This window comes from Mizuhopecten yessoensis, unplaced genomic scaffold (assembly GCF_002113885.1).
Source record: "Mizuhopecten yessoensis strain PY_sf001 unplaced genomic scaffold, ASM211388v2 scaffold6967, whole genome shotgun sequence".
In the NCBI taxonomy this organism is placed as follows: Eukaryota; Metazoa; Mollusca; class Bivalvia; order Pectinida; family Pectinidae; genus Mizuhopecten; species Mizuhopecten yessoensis.
The window spans coordinates 186,120-206,113 of NW_018406814.1; the positions used below are offsets into that span (position 1 = coordinate 186,120).

The window sequence follows — 19,994 nt, forward strand, 5'->3', positions numbered from 1 at the left end:
AAAGGGTGGCAGTTGATCTTACTGTAAGATTCGGGGGTTAACATAATAAAAAGGGTGGCATTAGATCTTATTGTAAGATCCAGAAAGTTACATACTAAAAAGGGTGGCAGTTGATCTTACTGTAAGATTCGGGGGTTAACATAATAAAAAGGGTGGCATTAGATCTTATTGTAAGATCCAGAAAGTTACATACTAGAAAGGGTGGCAGTTGATCTTACTGTAAGATTCGGGGGTTAACATAATAAAAAGGGTGGCATTAGATCTTATTGTAAGATCCAGAAAGTTACATACTAGAAAGGGTGGCAGTTGATCTTACTGTAAGATTCGGGGGTTAACATAATAAAAAGGGTGGCAACAGATCTTTAGTAAGATCCAGGGAGTTACATACTAGAATGGATGGTGGCAGATCTTAGTGCAGGTTCTATGGAGAAACATCATGGCAACAGATCTTATTGTTAGATCTGGGGAGTTAAATAATATACAAAGGGTGGTAAAAGATTTTATTACTTTATCCAGGGAGTTATACAAGAAAGGGTTGTGGAAATGGATAAGAATTAAATTCTTATTACCAGATCCAGGACATTACATCAATATTAAAATTCATGACATTTAGAAGAACTTTTTCTACAAAACTATCTGTTCCAGCCTGAGGTAAATTAGAAAAAAAAATGACTTCGATCTTTTAATATGTAGACATGCACAACAATAGTATAAGACTCTTTCATGCCCAGGGGTGTAGGATAGGGACATTCCACCCGAGGGGTGTAGGATAGGGACATTCCACCCGAGGGGTTTTGCCAAATTTGAAAATCCTGAGGGTGGAATATCCTACACCCTTCGACATGAAAGAGTAATTTTCTCTTATTCCAACCACCAGAATAAGCCCAGGAACCATGAAAATGGGTTTGGACTGGCCACCATTTTGAAAAGTATCAATTTTCCCCCTGAGCTTTTTAGACGAAAAACGAAACAGCCAGCCAGATTAAGCATATCCCATATTTGCAAACAGTTTTTGTGCAGAAAAATGTATCACATCTTTTTAACGTGTACGGTAAATAGATAGTAAAAGGTTTTAATTTCATCACGTCGGTGACGTCGCCTTTTCTGCATTGCAGCATCGGAGAGTTCCAAATACATGACATCACATCATTGGTTGAGCCATTGTGACATCACGTCACCTTACGTCAAATGGGGTGTAAGATAGAAATTTCCTACACCCCTTTCTTACCATGGACAGCTCTATCTTACACACAGGGAAATGGGAGAAATATATATACACAATAAAATGCACATGTACTCTGATCTGTTACAATGAAAGTTGGTCCAACATAAGCATTAAAGAGAAAATCACATTCTTGTACAAAGGAGTGATTTAGTTCAATTCCTATTTGAAGTAATAAACTTTACTAGTCTATACACACTGGTAGTTTAACTATTAATAGGTCGATGACATTAGACACTTCGTTGTAAGTTTCTATGTAAAATTAATAAACAAGCACAAAATATGATAACATATTTATCCACAGTACTGTATACGTAGTTGCTGTAGGCCTGTATATATATACACGCGGACACTGGCCGTTTAAACGAGAAAGTTAACGGCTACAATTACAATGCTGATAATTATATAGATTCCAAATGACCTGTAGTTTGTTGTTTATCCACTTAATCCACAGTTGTACAGTGCTGTAAGTCTAACGACATTATGGACGGTATCCTTTAACACATTATGCTTTAAATAACACCTATGTAAGATATAAACAAGTCATGAATATAAGTAAAACCTTAGGAGATAAATCCTTACCTTCGTCCATCGCTGCAATTCTCGACATTTTCTGTAGGTCGATAGCTCTGTTTCCTACCTGTCAACGTCCACATGTGTGTATCTCTCACGAGGGATATTTTGCAATAGCCACCCACCTTTGGTGTATTAACACAGAGGTCTAAAAATAGGTCACTGTATGGGATCCACCCTACGTATACACGCCCATGACAACAGGAGTGTGGAGTATCACACAGGTACGGCCTGGACTCAACGACATTTAATGATATTACAAAATACTGGCAAGGAGTGAGCGTGGCACAGCGTTCGAGACCGTGTAGAGTATTAGAGCTTTCTGGGGTGGAGGGCTACACAGTTTGTTGAAATAAATTATCTTAATCAATTTCCAAGGTCACTGGGAACAAATATGTTATAAAAACTTAACATGGCTTCTATACAGAACAATCACGCCAAGACTAACTATATTTGACCTGCGTTTCGCTTGGACAAACTTTTGTCTTAATTATACAGAGATTGGCAATTTGCTCTTGGCCTTACCATTGGTCACTGGTAACCGGATGTCCTGTTCAAAACATGATTATGCCATGGGAAAACATCGAAAATCAACGTAATATTAAACCCGTAGCTAGCTGAGATTTCCATGCGGTTTGGGAGTGTTACATTAAATGTAAACTTGAATGATTAAGTTTAGAAAACACCAAACAACGAAAGATTGCACATCGCGGCTGTGTTTACATATCGGTAATGATTCTGGCTTCAGGAGAACACGAACTCCGTTTTTGTTCTTTAGACAATTTCAAAAAAGTTTTCAGAAATTAATTATTTAATAATATTTGATAATATTTCTAACCAGGAAATTAAAATGAGGTTGTTACAATACTTGCAAAGTTTCATAATTTAGCTATGAAAATACAGATTTTTAAGAATAAACAAGTTAAAGTGGCGGCTTAGACGTGTGAGGATTTTTTTTCTTTCTTACCACATTAAAACACGAACTCCTTTCTAATTTACAATCATGCGTGTTTCAAGCTTGGGCACAGAATGCCTGCATGCTTGAGCATGATACAGTTTCATAAAATATGGGTCCAGATAGATCGCCCTCTTTACAACTTTATGAGTATGATGTGACTTTTGCATGTCAGGACCATTTTTATTGACAAAAACAAATGCCTGTGGATTTAACATTTTATGTAGATGTTCAAGATAACGAATTTCTGAACCAGTACATATTTATTCAAAATAGAAAGAGAATCCCACACCACAACTTTGTACACAAAGACATTGAAATCGGATCCCAAGATGGTTTCGAAAATATAAGATACGGAAACCAGAAATAAGCAAAACAACAGGAAACCACGAATTTAAAAAGAAAAGACGCAAAACCAGATTTTCTCCGAATTTGGTTTCCTACGCTACAACCGACCGGCACCCGTCACCATATCATGATGTTTGCCTTAAGCTTGCGCCAAGACAAAGTAACACCACTTTTATGTTAGCTTTGGGTCACACCGGGCTATAGAATGATATAATATACTTTTTACGCATTACTTCAACATCTTTGGGTAGGTTTAAATCTACTACGTTGAATTCGTTATTAATGGATTATTGTCTTATGTCTAAAAAAATCGATACCTTTCATACAATAAATCGACAACGGTGACGTCTGTTTTCGGAGCAGGTAATTAATAACGCACAACTTATAATTACCGATGCGTGTTTACCTATTTTCTACCGAGTAATTCTGTATGTCCTCCTTAATTCCATAGCCGTTACGATCATATAGTACTATTTCCCAATCCCCTCTAAATCTGTTTCAGATTTTGAGAGTATTGCAAATAACGGTTTTTAATCCATATTGTTATGCTAATTATAAATATATGTATAGTATGATGATACTAATAAAAGTAATCTCTGTACGACACACGTGTTACATTTTACTGGTGTCCAAAGCATACCTATTGAGCATACCGTTTACAGTGTGCATTAAAATACATAAAATACATTGTGTGTATATAAATAAATATATGCTAAAACGTATTATGTTCTCATTGTACGGTAGATATATAAGCAAGGACATGTCATACCAGATACTGTCGCATGTTATTCTATCATGGTCTGAAAATAAAATCTTTACATTCACAATTGTTCAGACGTCTGGCAATCAGTTCTTTTGCATTCATTGCTGATATGTGAGGACTCTAATGGAATCCCTGCGGGTTCAAGGATTTCCGTCCTGTTCCTTGGATCAAGGAAGAGACCAAACTCATTGAACCTCTGTCATTTATTACAGTACAATTTCGTCTCATAATGTCACCCTGGATTCCTTTGGTTAGCCCGGTGTCTCCGTGGACACCTCTGGTTAGCCTGGTGTCTCCGTGGTCATCTCCGGTTGGCCTGGTGTCTCCCTGGTCACCTCTGGTTAGCCCGGTGTCTCCCTGGTCACCTTCTGGTTAGCCTGGTGTCTCCCTGGTCACCTCTGGTTAGCCTGGTGTCTCCCTGATCACCTTCTGGTTAGTCTGGTGTCTCCGTGGACACCTCTGGTTAGCCTGGTGTCTCACTGGTCACCTTCTGGCTATCATGGTGTCTCCCTGGTCACCTCTTGTTAGTCTGGTGTCTCCGTGGACACCTCTGGTTAGCCTGGTGTCTCCGTGGTCATCTCCGGTTGGCCTGGTGTCTCCCTGGTCACCTCTGGTTAGCCCGGTGTCTCCGTGGAAACCTCTGGTTAGCATGGTGTCTCCCTGGTCACCTCCGGTTAGCCTGGGGTCTCCGTGGTCACCTTCTGGTTAGCCCGGTGTCTTGTCTCCGTGGTCATCTCCGGTTGGCCTCTCCCTGGTCACCTCTGGTTAGCCTGGTGTCTCCGTGGACACCTCTGGTTAGCCTGGTGTCTCCCTGGTCACCTCTGGTTAGCCCGGTGTCTCCCTGGTCACCTCTGGTTAGTCTGGTGTCTCCGTGGACACCTCTGGTTAGCCTGGTGTCTCTCTAGTCACCTCTGGTTAGCCCGGTGTCTCCCTCGTCACCTCTGATTTTCCTGGTGTCTCTCTGGTCACCGCTGGTTAGCCCGGTGTCTTTCTGGTCACATTTGGTTAGCCTGGTGTCTCCCTTATCACATCTGGGTATCCTGGTGTCTCCCTGGTCACATCTGGCTATCCTGCGGTCTCTCTGTTCACCTTCTGGTTAGCCTGGTGTCTCCCTGGTCACCTCTTGTTATCTTGGTGTCTCCCTGGTCACATCTGTTACTTTGTTTAAAGTTACTTAGTTGGACCCTTAAATTCTAGCGGAATAAATAAATTCGTGGCCCTATCGGTAGCTCCCATCGTACACAGATTTAACCCCAACCGATTTCTCAAAGAATACAGCACGTCCATTGAATTATCTATGGCCGTAGTATAGATTATGAGTTTGATTTTGAATAGTTACCCCACAGGGTTGTACTAGCAATTAAAAATAACGGCTAATATTTCTACCGGCACAATAGTACAATAGTTCAATCGAGGCCGAGTAATCTATGCATACTGACCAATAGATGATTTGACAACGGACATAGTCTACACCTCACCTAATAGTCTATCAACAGCGACGGTTTGCTTCATTCTCTCTCAAAAGATATATAACGAGGGTCAGAAAATGTTGGAAAACATAATTAACGAAGGCCGATTGCCGCCGAGTTGATTATTCCCCCCCCCCCCATTTTCGAATCCCGAGTTATATATTTTCCAATCATAATGTATAAACTATGTTGGGTATATATATATTCATCCAAGGAAAATGTAACAACACTTCTGGGCATCCCATTGTCAGAATGAAGCGACCGGGTCGACCGTCATTGTACTGTATCAATGATATGACGTTTCGTTGTGATATCTCTTTGGAATATCGATGATAATAATAAATAATAATAATATTTCGAGGATCTTATATACCGCTTTATAACAGCCTTGTTCGTAGGTCGTCTCAAAGCGGTTCACAAATTATTATCCGTGGTTCTAGAGCCTTTGCAACCAGCCAATATCTTTCCCAACTCCTTGGGCAGCATACAGCCGGTGCTGCCATTTCGGCGCTCACAGCTAGATTTCGACAATTCTAGCACTGCCCAACCATGTACTCATTTACAGCTGAGTAGACTGGAAAAAGCGGAGTAAAGCATCTTGCTCAAAGACACAACACATTGCCATGCAGTGACTCGAACCCGCAACCCTTCTGTCACGAGCCTAGCGCCCTACCACTAGTCTACCATGCCTCCACATACAGGTGGACAGGTAGTAGTTATAAACAGATGTTAGTTATAGGTGAATGAATGTTATAGACAGGTAGAGCTTCTGTCTAGCAAAACAATATAAGCTTATTAGAAATTTAAGTAAGTACTTGATTCAAGCAACTGTTAAGAGAAGTCGTATATTATGATATAAACGTTTTGTTACTGTATAATGTGATTGAGATCTATGTCTTTTACTTCACAAAGAGTTATAATCTCATTTCATTATGTAATGTGTAGTAATCGTTCTACCTTCATGTTGAGGTTGTATGATTGACTTTGAAGTTTTGTTATTTCCTAGAAATTTGGTTAGATTAAGGCTTTATTTGTACTATTTCATAAACAACTAAATTGTGCTTCATAAGAGTCCGTTAAGTTACCTTAGGAAAAGCTTCAAGTTTTCCCCTACTATTTCATGAATTTGTAATTATTGTGTATGGAATTGAATCTGTTGCATATGCTCTCCGCCATTGTACACGATATTTGTGAAGTATTGATCAATAGGTATATTTCTGTACGCCTATATGCAATGTGCATTTGGTAATAAATTGAATTGAAATTGAATTGTGATATATTAGGTATTTTTTGGATATATATATATAATAAGTTTTTAACATATTTATTTTGGCTGGTTTGAAATAATGTGATGGTCATATCTGGTGTAATGGTCACCTTGTCCAATGTGATGGTCATATCTGGTGTAATGGTCACCTTGTCCAATGTGATGATTATATATGGTGTAATGGTCACCTTGTCCAATGTGATGGTCATATCTGGTGTAGGGGTCAGAGCTAAGTCGTTAAACAAAATAAAACCAAATAACCCGAATACATTATACAAAGTCCACGTCCAGATTATGACATTTACACGGAACAGAACTTGACCCTTGAATGACCCCATCGTCTATGAATAGTGTCGTTGTGTGAACTTACGTGTAGCGAAGTCTTAAAATTCCAATCTTAAAAAATATTCCAACAGTCAAAATTGATTTTTTTTAATCAATAATATTACTTTTCAGTGAAATCAACTTATGGTGGACCACTTAACAGCTAGGAGCATAGTGTCCATTGATAGACATCGGCCGGTATTCTTATTTTTCAAAAGCCGACATCAAATATTTATTTTACGTTTTTATTCACTCATCTATTAATTTTCTCTACAATAATGTAATCATAATTGCTAAAACATTATATCCGTCCTACCATTCTACAGCTGGGAGTGTTAAGTGTGGGCAGATTGTGTCCTGTAATTTGGTAATAATTTGATAGGGCTTTCCCAAATATTGACGACACATTCGAGCTGAGGCAAACATCCAGAAGTACATACTGTAATAAATTTTAGCCGTAACAGGCAACCACTTTGATCATATGAGGACGGTGTCAACTAACGACGGGTCACTCAACGGCTACATGTCAGGTCATATGACGTTATTATATTATGTGTATGTAGATATCACGTAGGCCAAACGGTGTTCCATATTGATTTTTGTTTAAAAAACGACCATCAACAATAGAACATAATGTAATAAATTTTAGCCGTTACTAGGCAACCACTTTGATTATATGAGGACGGCGTCAACGGACGACGGACCATTCAACAGCTAAGGTCATATGACGTTATTATATGTGTATGTAGATATCACTTAGGCCAACCAGTGTGTCATATTGATTTTGGTTTAAAAAACAACCATGAATAATCAAACAGTAAAAATTTATATAAAAGCACATATTGACGAGGCGTGTACTCGCTGCTTTAATAATTCATATTATGGCACATGACTACGGTATTACTCGCACTGAGCTAGCATATTGGATGGCGGTATGTGGTACACATAGCATTACGGTATTAATACATTAACACATTAGCGCAGCCATACTACGATATAAATCCCTCACAGCAGTAGGACTATCAACAATCGATAAGCTAGCTTCTATTTACTGATTTTCAAACCATTTGTATCCATCTTGTAGTTCTAATGTTTCACACTGATATATACATACGACGTACTGTTAACGTTGTTTATACTGACGGTTTGGTTTGGTTTTATTATGTTTAACGTCCTATTAACAGCTAAGGTCATTAAAGGACGTGCCTCCATGTGTGTTGTGTAACCGTGCATGCGTGTATGTGTAATGGAAACATGATATGTTGGTGTACTTGCCTCCTTGTGATAAAGCGGATCTGATGCCGACTTTATAGTGCTACCTCACTGAAATACCATGCCGAAGGCACCCAGCACAGCATTCCGGGCGGTCAATTTATACTGACAAAGGGTGAACCAGTTGTTGCCACTACCTTTAATGCTGAACGTTAAGCAGGGAATAGCAACTACCATTTTAAGGACTTTGGTATGTCCCAGCCTGGAGACAGAACCCATTGCCTTGCTCACCTGGGCGAAACTGACAGATGATTATTACTTAGAGTTACCGCTGAAATTTCCTTACAGGTTCGGGAGATAAAACAAAATGACCTGCTGTATTTCTTTGTATGCTCGTAGAGAGACGAGTATTTCTTTTATGCCCTTCGGGGAGACAGAGAAGAAGAACATACATATTTGGCCCTCTTTGCACTTAGCTAAGGATCTTCGTACCACTGCCAAAAACCGTACAACTTCGCATCGGAATAGGATGTTTCCGGCATGACTATTGCTTGGGAAAAACTCTTCTGAAAAGAAATCCATACATTGCGGGACTTTTATGAAAAAAATACTAGAGATGAAATAAACGAAAACAGATTCAACAACAGTGTTCTGAGTGTAAAAAAACGATCAGCGGGGCTATGTCGGGATTCTAACAATCAGCGGGGCTATGTCGGGATTCTAACCCTGGACTGCAGCACATTTTCTCTCTGTTTAGAGACTGTAGCATATCGCTCTAACCGATTGAGCTTCCTGTGCAACAGAAGTGTTAGCGCCAAACTGTGCTACAGTTATGTCCAAAATACGAAAAAACACAGTGCAGTGTTGCAGGGATCCTCAAATATGTTCCCTTTCTAACATATTCTTAGCTCTGGTTAGTTCGTGAATCATACAGTCGGAAGTGGCGGTTTTTGTATTCTGCGTCAAAAAGTAAAGTTGTCGTATTTTCAAATAAAAGAATCATATACATTAACTGTACTGCACGTCTTTATGATAATATATTGCCTGTCGTTTCAGAGATTACTCATGTAGGTATCTTATTGAATTAAAAGCACAATTCAATCGAAAGAACAAAACAAGCGAGTAAACAAATAAAAAGTGGTACTATGGCCCTCTTACGTTCTGGGGCACATCAAAGCGCACTAAACCCATTAACTGTTGCTAAAGTTGTAAAAATCAAAGTCTACCCGTCTGCATTTACGGATGTGAACTCTGGGTTCTTTCAAGTACTGAGTTATTGATGTTATATATAGAGAGAGCCCAACATTTTATTGTTAAGTCAATCCAAGGTTTCGGGAAAAGAACAAGAACTGATATGTGTACTTCTTTAATTGGATGTTTTTTTATAGAGGCATTTATCAATATTAAAAAGGTTTTGTTTTTAGGCAGGATCTGCAGAATGAAAAGAAGTAACTTAATCTGCAAAGTATTCATTTTGAGGTAGTTTATGTATACAGTTAATAATTATAGTCAAAAATATACCAGACATTGTCAGAATGCTAAAGAAGTATTATCTATATGAATACATTGTACTATTTCTAGATGATGGTGTTGTTCCAAATAAAATGTATTGGAAGTCATTGATTTATAAATCTGCAACAAATTATGAAACTAATACATGGATGCAAAGAATGTCTAATGACACAGACTTTACACGATTTTTATTGCTACATGACTGTCTAAATAAAAAACACAATTTTATGGAAATTAGCTTTGCGTCACCCAACTTTTCTTGACAATATCGGATACGTGTTAGTTACATACAGCTTTTATGCCATCATTGTCGCTATTTCTACACAAATGTTTTATCTCGTGTGATTTTGCATTGTTCTGTAACAGAAAATCTTCGTGATAATTTATGGTGTATAATTGCCTGCATTTCAAGTATTGAACTCAGTTCATACTGCATTCACTGCCTGACTATTCATTAATTCACATTTTACTAGGAGGCCTAATAATGGTAATAATAATGTCTTACAAATACTTGCCTTTTTAATATAAGGAAATGTAAACAATTTCCAATATAGGCAAGGTATCATTTTGTTTTACTGGCTACCTAAACCAGTATTATATCAGTGATATTTAACAATATGTATTTACGATGTACGTTTGTGAACTTGTATGAACGTCACGATTGTTGTCATTTTGTAAATAATGTATTATTCATGTATTATCATTGTTTCAATGTATGTATTCATTATGTATTATCATGCTCTTCAATTTGGAGAAAATAACGATGGTATCACAATAATATGACTAGGGTGGCATTGCTGTCATGCCATCATTTCCAGGTTACGACATATCAGCGAGGTGGCATTTGAAGTGTTTTTATTATTGCCTCGTTATCTATGGACACTATTTCAAAATGGCATTGAGGTCGTGGCGAGGACACGAGACCCTTACACAAACCATATCTCCACCAAAAATATTCAGTAATCACATTTAACCTATAAAACAGAACTGATTCAGAGTAACTTAATCAGGCATTCTAGTTGGTCTTTCAAATATTTAGTCTATACATATTTTTTTCGTGTTTCTCTGAAGAACCGTTTAAAAAGAAAAAGTATGAGGTACTGTTTTACCGCACATACACATAATACTGTAAGGTAATCACACGATACACGAACTATGGAACCAGCAGCTGAAATATTTAGTTAAGTCGATGCAGAAATCCAAAAAGAAAGTAAATAGTTTTACTGCAGCATATGGCCATTTCATCCCTTTGGGACTCAATAGTGGTGTTAAAAGTCAAAGGAACGACTGTTAATGTCTAAAGTGTTCCAAAATATGTAAAAATTAAGCAACGGGGGAAATGTCCCGTTAAAAAATTCATAACGTTACAACAACATTTGACTACAGCAGATAAATTATTCTTATACAGAAACATTATTATTAAAAGAGGCCTGTATATAAGGTGTAGTAAATTATACTCAGATACTACATCAATAATTTCACACAATATCTGTATCTGTTTGGCACGTGGGACGAGCTTTATTTTTCCATCGAAACAAAAAGAAATTCCAAATAAATGAATAAATTAATTAACACTATCATGTACTTCAGTGATATTGACGTAGTCAATGGTAACCTTTATTTTCCTAACAGTGACAGGGATACGCGTAGGAAGGAATCTGTCGACTTGCTTATATTCATGTACAAAAATTATCATTTCTAAAGAAACTCATTATTGTACAGAAAAATATGCGCCACATCAAGTTGCCACTATTCGTCCAAATGATAAAATGATGAATAACGACCTTCGGATGCCCAATAAAACAGAAACCGTCAACAAACAATGGCAAATATACTCAATACTATTGCTGCCTGGTAAATACCTATATCGATATGCATAATGAAGATGCTGGCCTTCTAAAAGAAGTAAAACAGAAGTAACAAAATTCTCCTATCGATTCCTCCAGGTAAATGGTTGCTGGCCGCAAAATCTTTTACGAACAAAACGCATCAACTACTATTACTCCTCCGGCAGTGAGTCACATCTTGTGTACAAAGCAGAATCTATTGAATCATTTTTCATCCGTCTCTACTACCGACATTGCTGATACCCCCTGTCCTGTCCCCGTAACTAATTGTCATCGATAAGTGTTAACCTTTATATCCATCTTTCAATTATTTATAAAAAAAACAACAAGGACAGATTGTCTTTCTCTGGGTTTAACTTAAGGTATTTCTGACTTTATTTGAAGACCTTACTACTCATTGTTAACAAATCATTGTTCATTGACATTACGCAAAGCCCACAATAATAATAATGATATATATATATTTACAGATATTTTAAAATATGATGTCGCCAGCAAATTTATTATGTTTAAAAAATTAAATGCGAAATAATCGATTCTGATCTATTTCTAAGGATAATCTTGCTAAAAGCCTCAATTGTAATTGTGGTAATTTAATTGAAAGTACTTCTTTCTCTTCGGCCCTAAGCAACACGGGAAGATGATCGTAACACGCACACAGGTGAGTGTACCTGTAACATTTGGTAATAGATTCAGCACGCCGAACATGAATTACACTCCATCATACAGCTGTGTCGTCAAATATGCTGCACTCATAAGCTTATGAGACTGATAATATCGTCTTAGATTCTATTAAAATAAGAGATAAATTAATCAAATCAATTTATCCTCTCTATTGTTCTGAGTTTATAAGACCCTATACTCACCTATAAAAAATCATCGGAGCTATACTATGAATAGGGATGATTTTGACCTATAATGAACCGGAAGTCATTTTGATTTCAAACAAATCTAGATTGATCGGTTGGCATGGCACCGTATGTATTAATGGTGACGTATATAAATAGTCAGTCTAACTGGTTCTAATTTATATGCCTCAACAAATATTACATTATCTATATATGTATTATTTATCTATAAGTAAATGTCTGAAATGTATAATGTCTATCCGAAAAGGGTTTCAATTGTGGGTTTTTCTGTTGTGCTTATATTATTTCGATTGTACATGCAACTTGTTACAATAGACAGACAGACATTCTTTTTTTCCTCGTAAGTCGCGATTATTACAGAACGAAGCACACTCAAAATGTCATTCACACTATGTGTTGCATGTCATGAATTGTGTTGTCATTGCTCAAAGTCATCCAGTTCATTGAACATTGTTTTCAGCGTTCTTGAAGTGTTTATCATCAAACAATCCCAGATATCATCCTTAAGACAAATGACGCTTCGATCACCAAGAAGGAAACTACACTGCCCCTTGTCATCTAAGTTTGAAAACACAATGTAATCATTCATGTCGACAGTATTTACTACTTGGTCAAATAATAGGTCTCTACTTTTGTACAGATAAAGACGTATAATAAGGAAATACAGAATTGTATCGTTCGATTCTTTTCCACACAAACGACATATTAACTTCTCTGTCACATAAAGAAAGATATTCTCACCTCTTCAGTTGCATTACATTTGCCATTGATGCCAAGAGGGTACAACTTAAACATCAACCCGCGGATCCAAATGCTGTTGAAAGCCTTCTGGTTATCCAAAAAGAAGCAAACATTTTGACTTTCGTTCCATACCAGAGTCTGTAAAAATGGTAGTTTCTACTCCTGCTCAGCAATTCAGGAGTGGGACGACTCGTTCACCCGTTGTCAGTATAATGTGAACGGGTGGGGTGTCCTGCTGGGTGTCTTCGGCAGTATTGTTTCAGTGAGGTAGCACTATAAAGTCGGCATCACTTCCGCGCTATCACAAGGAGACAAACACGAACATATCGCAGCCTCCCAAAACACACACGCATACACTACACGCATGCATCCTCTCTAGGATTGTCACAACCGTGACTTCTTTTCTGCAACACATTGCTCATGCGTATCCTTTATTGATGAGGAGTTTGCATTCACAAAAGAATACGTAATTAACGTGCACCTGTACTTGCGGTGATCGACTGTATACTAGATCGTTTGCCGACATTTCAATAATTGATTACATGATAGGTGATTAGATAACCGGTTGTTTCACTATACGTTTAGTGAATGTTAGGATATGAAGTATGTGTGTTCTTAACTACGTTATTACAATAGCCGGTCAATCTAATTAAAATCAGATCGTCTCATGATCATGGGGCCTGGAGTATCGGGAATGGTGTTAACGCAGCTATAAACAGTCTACCTCTGGTTGTGCCACCTTTTCCTTTCGACATCATCCGTGACCAGTTTTGAACATTGTTTGTTTCTGTATTGTGGTTGTTATGTCGACAAGACCGTGTACACGGGAACACTCGACAAGACAGTGTACACGGTTACACTCGACAAGACAGTGTACACGGGAACACTCGACAAGCATAAACAATCAAATAGAGTAGAACCATTAAATATGTATTGATTATGATGCAAGACATCTATATCTAGTTCCATAAACGCAAATATTATCACGTGATTTGTTTTTGTTGCCACGTTGTTTTACTTCTATTTCTCATTGTGAAGTTTTTATAGCAGCTTCAAATAACAAATGAACGAGAAGTATTTTTGTAACACAAATGTAAGGACGGACTGAGCGACATTTTTCGAATTTGTAATTGATATTTTGATAAAGCAGACCCTCGTTACTCCCTTCAAGCCTTCCTGTACCGATGTCCAAGTGTGTCGTAGATTGTGGACAGTACTCCACTGGAGGTAAGATGGTAATGGGGTGTCGGGAACGTTCCTCCTGAGGTTTCTCCTTCATAGGAACAGCACGAAATGTATACATACTGGTATGAACTTAGCTAGATTCATAGCCAGAGTTTCCTCTAGCCCTGACACCAGACTTAGACATTTTGACATGTAGATGGCTGGTGTTAGTCCGAGTTCCCTCTAGCCCTGACACCAGACTTAGACATTTTGACATGTAGATGTCTGGTGTGGGCCAAAGGAAACTCGGGCTAAGGAGACTACGAACTACTAAATTCATATAATATAACCCATTTCCTTTCATGTCAATACCGTCGTTCAATAATATGTTAAGTCCCTACATAGTATGTTTGCCTATTCGTCAATAAACACTTAAAGATATTCAGAAATATGCATCATAATCATGAGAGACAACAGTTCTGTCTTCAAAATAACTTCGATCATGTCAGACTACGGTATACCGGGAAGTTTTCACCTCAGTTAAATTTCCGCCTTTAAGCCCTCCGCAATGGGGACGAATTTATCATAAGAACAGACGTCAAACAGATAGTAATCAAATGCGAATTGCGTAATTTAACAATATAGGTTTATCGACGTAGGCTGAAGATTTTCCGGTATATATAATCACGTGCGCTATGTGACCTATGATAATGACTACACCTCTTTGATGACTGTATGACTATGTGATTGTATGATGTATATTTATGTATAACTAACGCACTATATCCATATTGGCTAGGTAAACACATAAGTAACTCTTAAATGACCACCGTGAACCTGTCCTCTAATCCGTGTATTTAAGTGATATAGGACCCCTCTTTCTGTAAACACTGTATATTGTTAAACACATATTTCCGTAACAAATTAAAACACTTGCACTCAACTGTACTTATTACAATCATGTTTCGGTAAGAAATTATGAAAACAGAGAAGTTTGTTGGAAATAAGACTTTTGTGTGTTTTGTTGTAAAATTGGCTAAGTGTACAACCCGAAAACATAATTTCTGTGCAATTCTATGATATAGACGTACATTGTATTAAACATTGCTGTGGGTTTTGTTGAAAGGTTTTTTTCAGAATATTTTATATAAATTTTAAAATTTATTAAAAATCAACCGTTCTGGTGTTGTGTATCCATAACAACTACGTTATACCAAAATTAATCAGTAAAATACAGCGTCCATATACAGGAATAAAGTACAAACACAACATTTCGGCACATTTTTCATTTGCTTTACTTTTACATATGTTTTGGGACACTTTGGACATGATTTGCACTTTTTTTAACCTATTAACCACTGATGAATCCTAAAATGCACATAATTGTCAAACGATGCAGTAAATACTTACTTTGTTTGACTTCCTGCATCTGCAAAGTAATATTGAAACTGATCTTCCTTTCTTCGCATTTGTAGTGATTATCAATAAGAACTGATGGAATATATACTAAAGCAAAAAGGAAAGCCATTGTGAGCTCCAACAAAAACCAGAAAGGAAAACCAGTTGATCCCATCTAGTATTCCCGCTCGGCGTACGACAAGACTTTTCAACATCTATATTTATATGATATACAGCAGAATGTTATGACAAGTGTATTGAGGCGGTACGTTGGTGTATCCTTGCGATAGCGCAGATCTGATACTGACTTCAGATTGCGTAAACCTCACTGAAATACCATATAAAAGACCCCAGCACAATATCCTTTATCCTACGGTGCGAGTTGTTATTAACTTATCCCATGGAGGTGTATGGGCTGGGTGGGACCCTTGTCTGGAATGGTGGTGGTGGGTGTGGGACCCTTGTCTGGAATGGTGGTGGTGGGTGGGACCCTTGTCTGGAATGGTGGTGGTGGTGTCCTCTTTGGTAAATACAGACACAAACTGTTGGTTGAGGATATCAGCCTTGGCACCAGCATCACTGAGGATAACTCCATCGGCATTACGAAGAGGTGGTACTCCTGAGGACTCCTGTTTTTGCTTTTGACAAATGGATTTTGCTTGGCCTCTGGGCTAATGATGTTGTACACGTAGGTGTCATATCTCTGGCCTTACCCGTCATGTTGGCTTTTCCAAAGGCTGTTTTTTTTTCTGTCTGGCTAGGCGTCTAGTATGGGTATCCATCCGGGGTTGGTAGGTCTTGAGCGTGTGTGTTTATGTGGGATGTGTTTGTCCAGCAATGCTAATGTACTGTTCATGAATGCAGTCCAATTGGTGTTACTATCCTGGAATTCTTCAGATTTAAATGTGTAAACAAAGTGAACTGTGTAATTTTTTCAAATTGGGGAGATCGCCTTGGTCCCACAGATGGATCCAAATTAAATTTTGTAAAGTTGCATTTCCCGATAGGTCGTTATAGTCTCTAGAGCGGCGTTTGGAGTCAAACAAAACAATGTGATCGATGACATCCAACATAATGACGGCATGGATCCCGGTATGAAACTAATTATGCAGTCAGTCAGTCGCCGCAGCTTTGGACGGATGCCACATGTGGTTACAGAACTACTAGTACACCAGCCATAGTTTTCACCACGTCATAAGACGAAACGTGTAATTGTTGTACAGCCATGCCGGGATTCGAACCAGGGACCTCATTGTTCAAGGCAGACGCTCTACCCGATTGAGCCACCTGTTCGCCGGCGATCTAACCTGTCCAGTGAATACTCGTGTTTTACAAGTACACAGCAAAGGAAAAATAAAATTTTATTTTTTTCTGCTATAAGTATTTATAAGTTTCGTTTGGTTTAATTATGTTTAACGTCCTATTAACAGCTCTAAGGTCATTTAAGGACGTGCCTCCATGTGTGTAATGTATGCGTGCTTGCGTGTGTGTATGCAGGGGGCAGGGAATGTTGGTGTGATTGCCTCCTTGTGATAGCGCGGATCTGACGCCGACTTTATAGTGCTATTTCACTGAAATGCAATGCCGAAGGCACCCAGCACAGCATTCCACCCGGTCACACTATACTGACAACGGGTGAACCAGTTGTTGCCTTTCTCCTAAATGCTGAACGTTAAGCAGGGAATACCAACTATCATTTTAAGGACTTTGGTATGTACCGGCCTGGGGACAGAACCCATTGCCTTCCTCACCTGGGCGAACGCTCAACATTAAGGCTAAAAGTGAGGTGTTGCCAAGCAAGGCGCTAGGAAATCAAATGTAGTTAGAAGTAGAAAGAAAGATAAAGATCCCAAATATTGCAATGGGTGCAGCATATTTATCTTGGTCGCTTTTGTGTCCCCAAATAGAGGACATCAAAACAAATTCCCTCTACTTTGTGAGCCAGAGTGTAAATGTCTACGCTCAACCATATATGTAGGTACCTGTTGCCATTTCAGCTTGCGAGTATCCCATGCAGTGACTCGGTCACGCCCCACTAGCGAGCAAATCATTCGTATACATATGTGTATTGCGAAATAGTCCGCGGATATAGGCCTACCCGATGTTGGCAACACGTAAACACGTGACGTCAGTGGTCCTGTGACAGTGTATAACCCGGTAGGCCTATATGTGTTAAGTAAATGATTCTATAAATATATACAACTACCCAGTCGCCATTACACAGGTATAACAGGACTTCAATCACAGGCAGTGAGTGCGACAGCAAAAATGGAGCAAGGTATGGTATCTTGATTTTGTTTTGATGGTTCGTTCGTTCTCGTCTGCTTCTTTATTGAATCTGATCTGTTGTTCAGTCAAGCTAAACTCGCCAACTGTCAATCGTGCATGTGTTCGCGCAAGATCGAATGTAACTTGTTCCTAAAAGCGAAAAAGTCTTTCACGGTTAAATATAGGAGTAACGAGATCATTATGGGAGGTGGTGAACAAGTGAACTGTTTAGGTAAAATAAGTTGACAGATGACTGAGATGTTCCATTATCTATACCTGACCCAGATAGAGCTGCATCTATTAACATTTACATGTGTATTAACGATACTTGTTTGGACCGTGTTTATGTAAATTACCATCATTGTAAGTAGTATTAATTCTGTAGGTTATGGGGGTTGTAAGCTAGTGGATGCGTACTGTCCACATGTTAGTGGTCAACAATAGACCAAGACAGATCATGCACACATTATTTCTCAATTGATATGACCGATGTTGGTACCCAGGTCAACAACAGCTATGTGTTGGGTTTATGCGGAATCAATACTCCTTATTACTTTCATTTGTTGACTTCCATTCCCCAGCGATAAGGATATCATTATACCGTAGCTGCAATGTAAATGCCAAATACACACTAGGCCTAATTGATTTGTCTCCTTCCCTGATCTTCCAGCTGTTAATCAGTTAATACATTTCCTATGTCATGTACATGTGTGCTCAGAACCCTAGGGAATCACAAAACGTAATAATCCCTACCATATCCTAACATAATACCTGTAATAGGACAAGGAATAGTGATAAAGATAATGCTGTTGCTGGGACTCGAACCCACGACCCTTGGCTCTCCAGCGTGATGCTCACGCTGAGCTAAAGGAAATTCCCTTCAGCTGACACTTGTAAGGCAACCTAATTAATCCACATCTTTTACAATACCTACTATTTTCCGACCATGTACCTCAAACATTGCACCTTCCATGCATGTTGCCCTATCATATACCATATCACACCTACAAAGTTTCTTATACCATGTTACCTCACCATGAATTACCATAAAGCACCTAAATAAATGTACCATGTTCCCCATCATAAACTACCATAAAGCACCTAAATAAATGTACCATGTTCCCCATCATAAACTACCATAAAGCACCTAAATAAATGTACCATGTTCCCCATCATAAACTACCATAAAGCACCTAAATAAATGTACCATGTTCCCCATCATAAACTACCATAAAGCACCTAAATAAATGTACCATGTTCCCCATCATAAACTACCATAAAGCACCTAAATAAATGCACCATGTTCCCCATCATAAACTACCAAACAAACCTTGATAAATGCACCATGAACTACCATATTTACATTTGAATAAACACAACATGTTGCCTCACTATTTACTACAATATTTAGAAAAATGCTCCATGCATGTGTCCCCAACATGTACTTCCATATTACAACTGAGTTTATTTTACTATGAAACCTAAACACACTACCGTAATACAACTGAATAAATGCACCATGTGACCCAACCATTTGACTACCATATTGCCCCCAAATAAATGCACCATTTGACCCAAACATTTGACTACCATATTGCCCCCTAATAAATGGACCATGTGACCCGACCATATGACTACCATATTGCCCCCTAATAAATGGACCATGTGACCCGACCATATGACTACCATATTGCCCCCTAATAAATGGACCATGTGACCCGACCATATGACTACCATATTGCCCCCTAATAAATGGACCATGTGACCCGACCATATGACTACCATATTGCCCCCTAATAAATGGACCATGTGACCCGACCATATGACTACCATATTGCCCCCTAATAAATGGACCATGTGACCCGACCATATGACTACCATATTGCCCCCTAATAAATGGACCATGTGACCCGACCATATGACTACCATATTGCCCCCTAATAAATGGACCATGTGACCCGACCATATGACTACCAATTTGCCCCAAATAAATTGAACTATGTGACCCAACAATTTGACTACCATATTGCCACAAATAAATGCACCATGTGACCCTACCATA

The 19,994-nt window shown here is 38.4% G+C and overlaps 2 protein-coding genes across 3 annotated transcripts in view; one reads left to right on the forward strand and one right to left on the reverse strand.

Moving 5' to 3' along the window:
- LOC110452883 (stomatin-2-like) overlaps positions 1-1,913 on the reverse strand; it is a 45,299-nt gene extending 43,386 nt beyond the window's left edge. Inside the window, exon 1 of one of the 2 annotated variants that reach the window (XM_021501602.1) lies at positions 1,805-1,913. In XM_021501602.1, coding sequence (XP_021357277.1) covers positions 1,805-1,832 — 28 coding nt within the window. In that variant the 5' untranslated portion in view covers positions 1,833-1,913. The remainder of the gene's footprint in view (positions 1-1,804) is intronic. The other variant, XM_021501603.1, reaches the window with a different exon arrangement.
- A 15,858-nt stretch (positions 1,914-17,771) lies between these two features.
- LOC110452884 (mechanosensory protein 2-like) overlaps positions 17,772-19,994 on the forward strand; it is a 31,883-nt gene continuing 29,660 nt past the window's right edge. Inside the window, exon 1 of the mRNA XM_021501604.1 lies at positions 17,772-17,942. Coding sequence (XP_021357279.1) covers positions 17,933-17,942 — 10 coding nt within the window. The 5' untranslated portion in view covers positions 17,772-17,932. The remainder of the gene's footprint in view (positions 17,943-19,994) is intronic.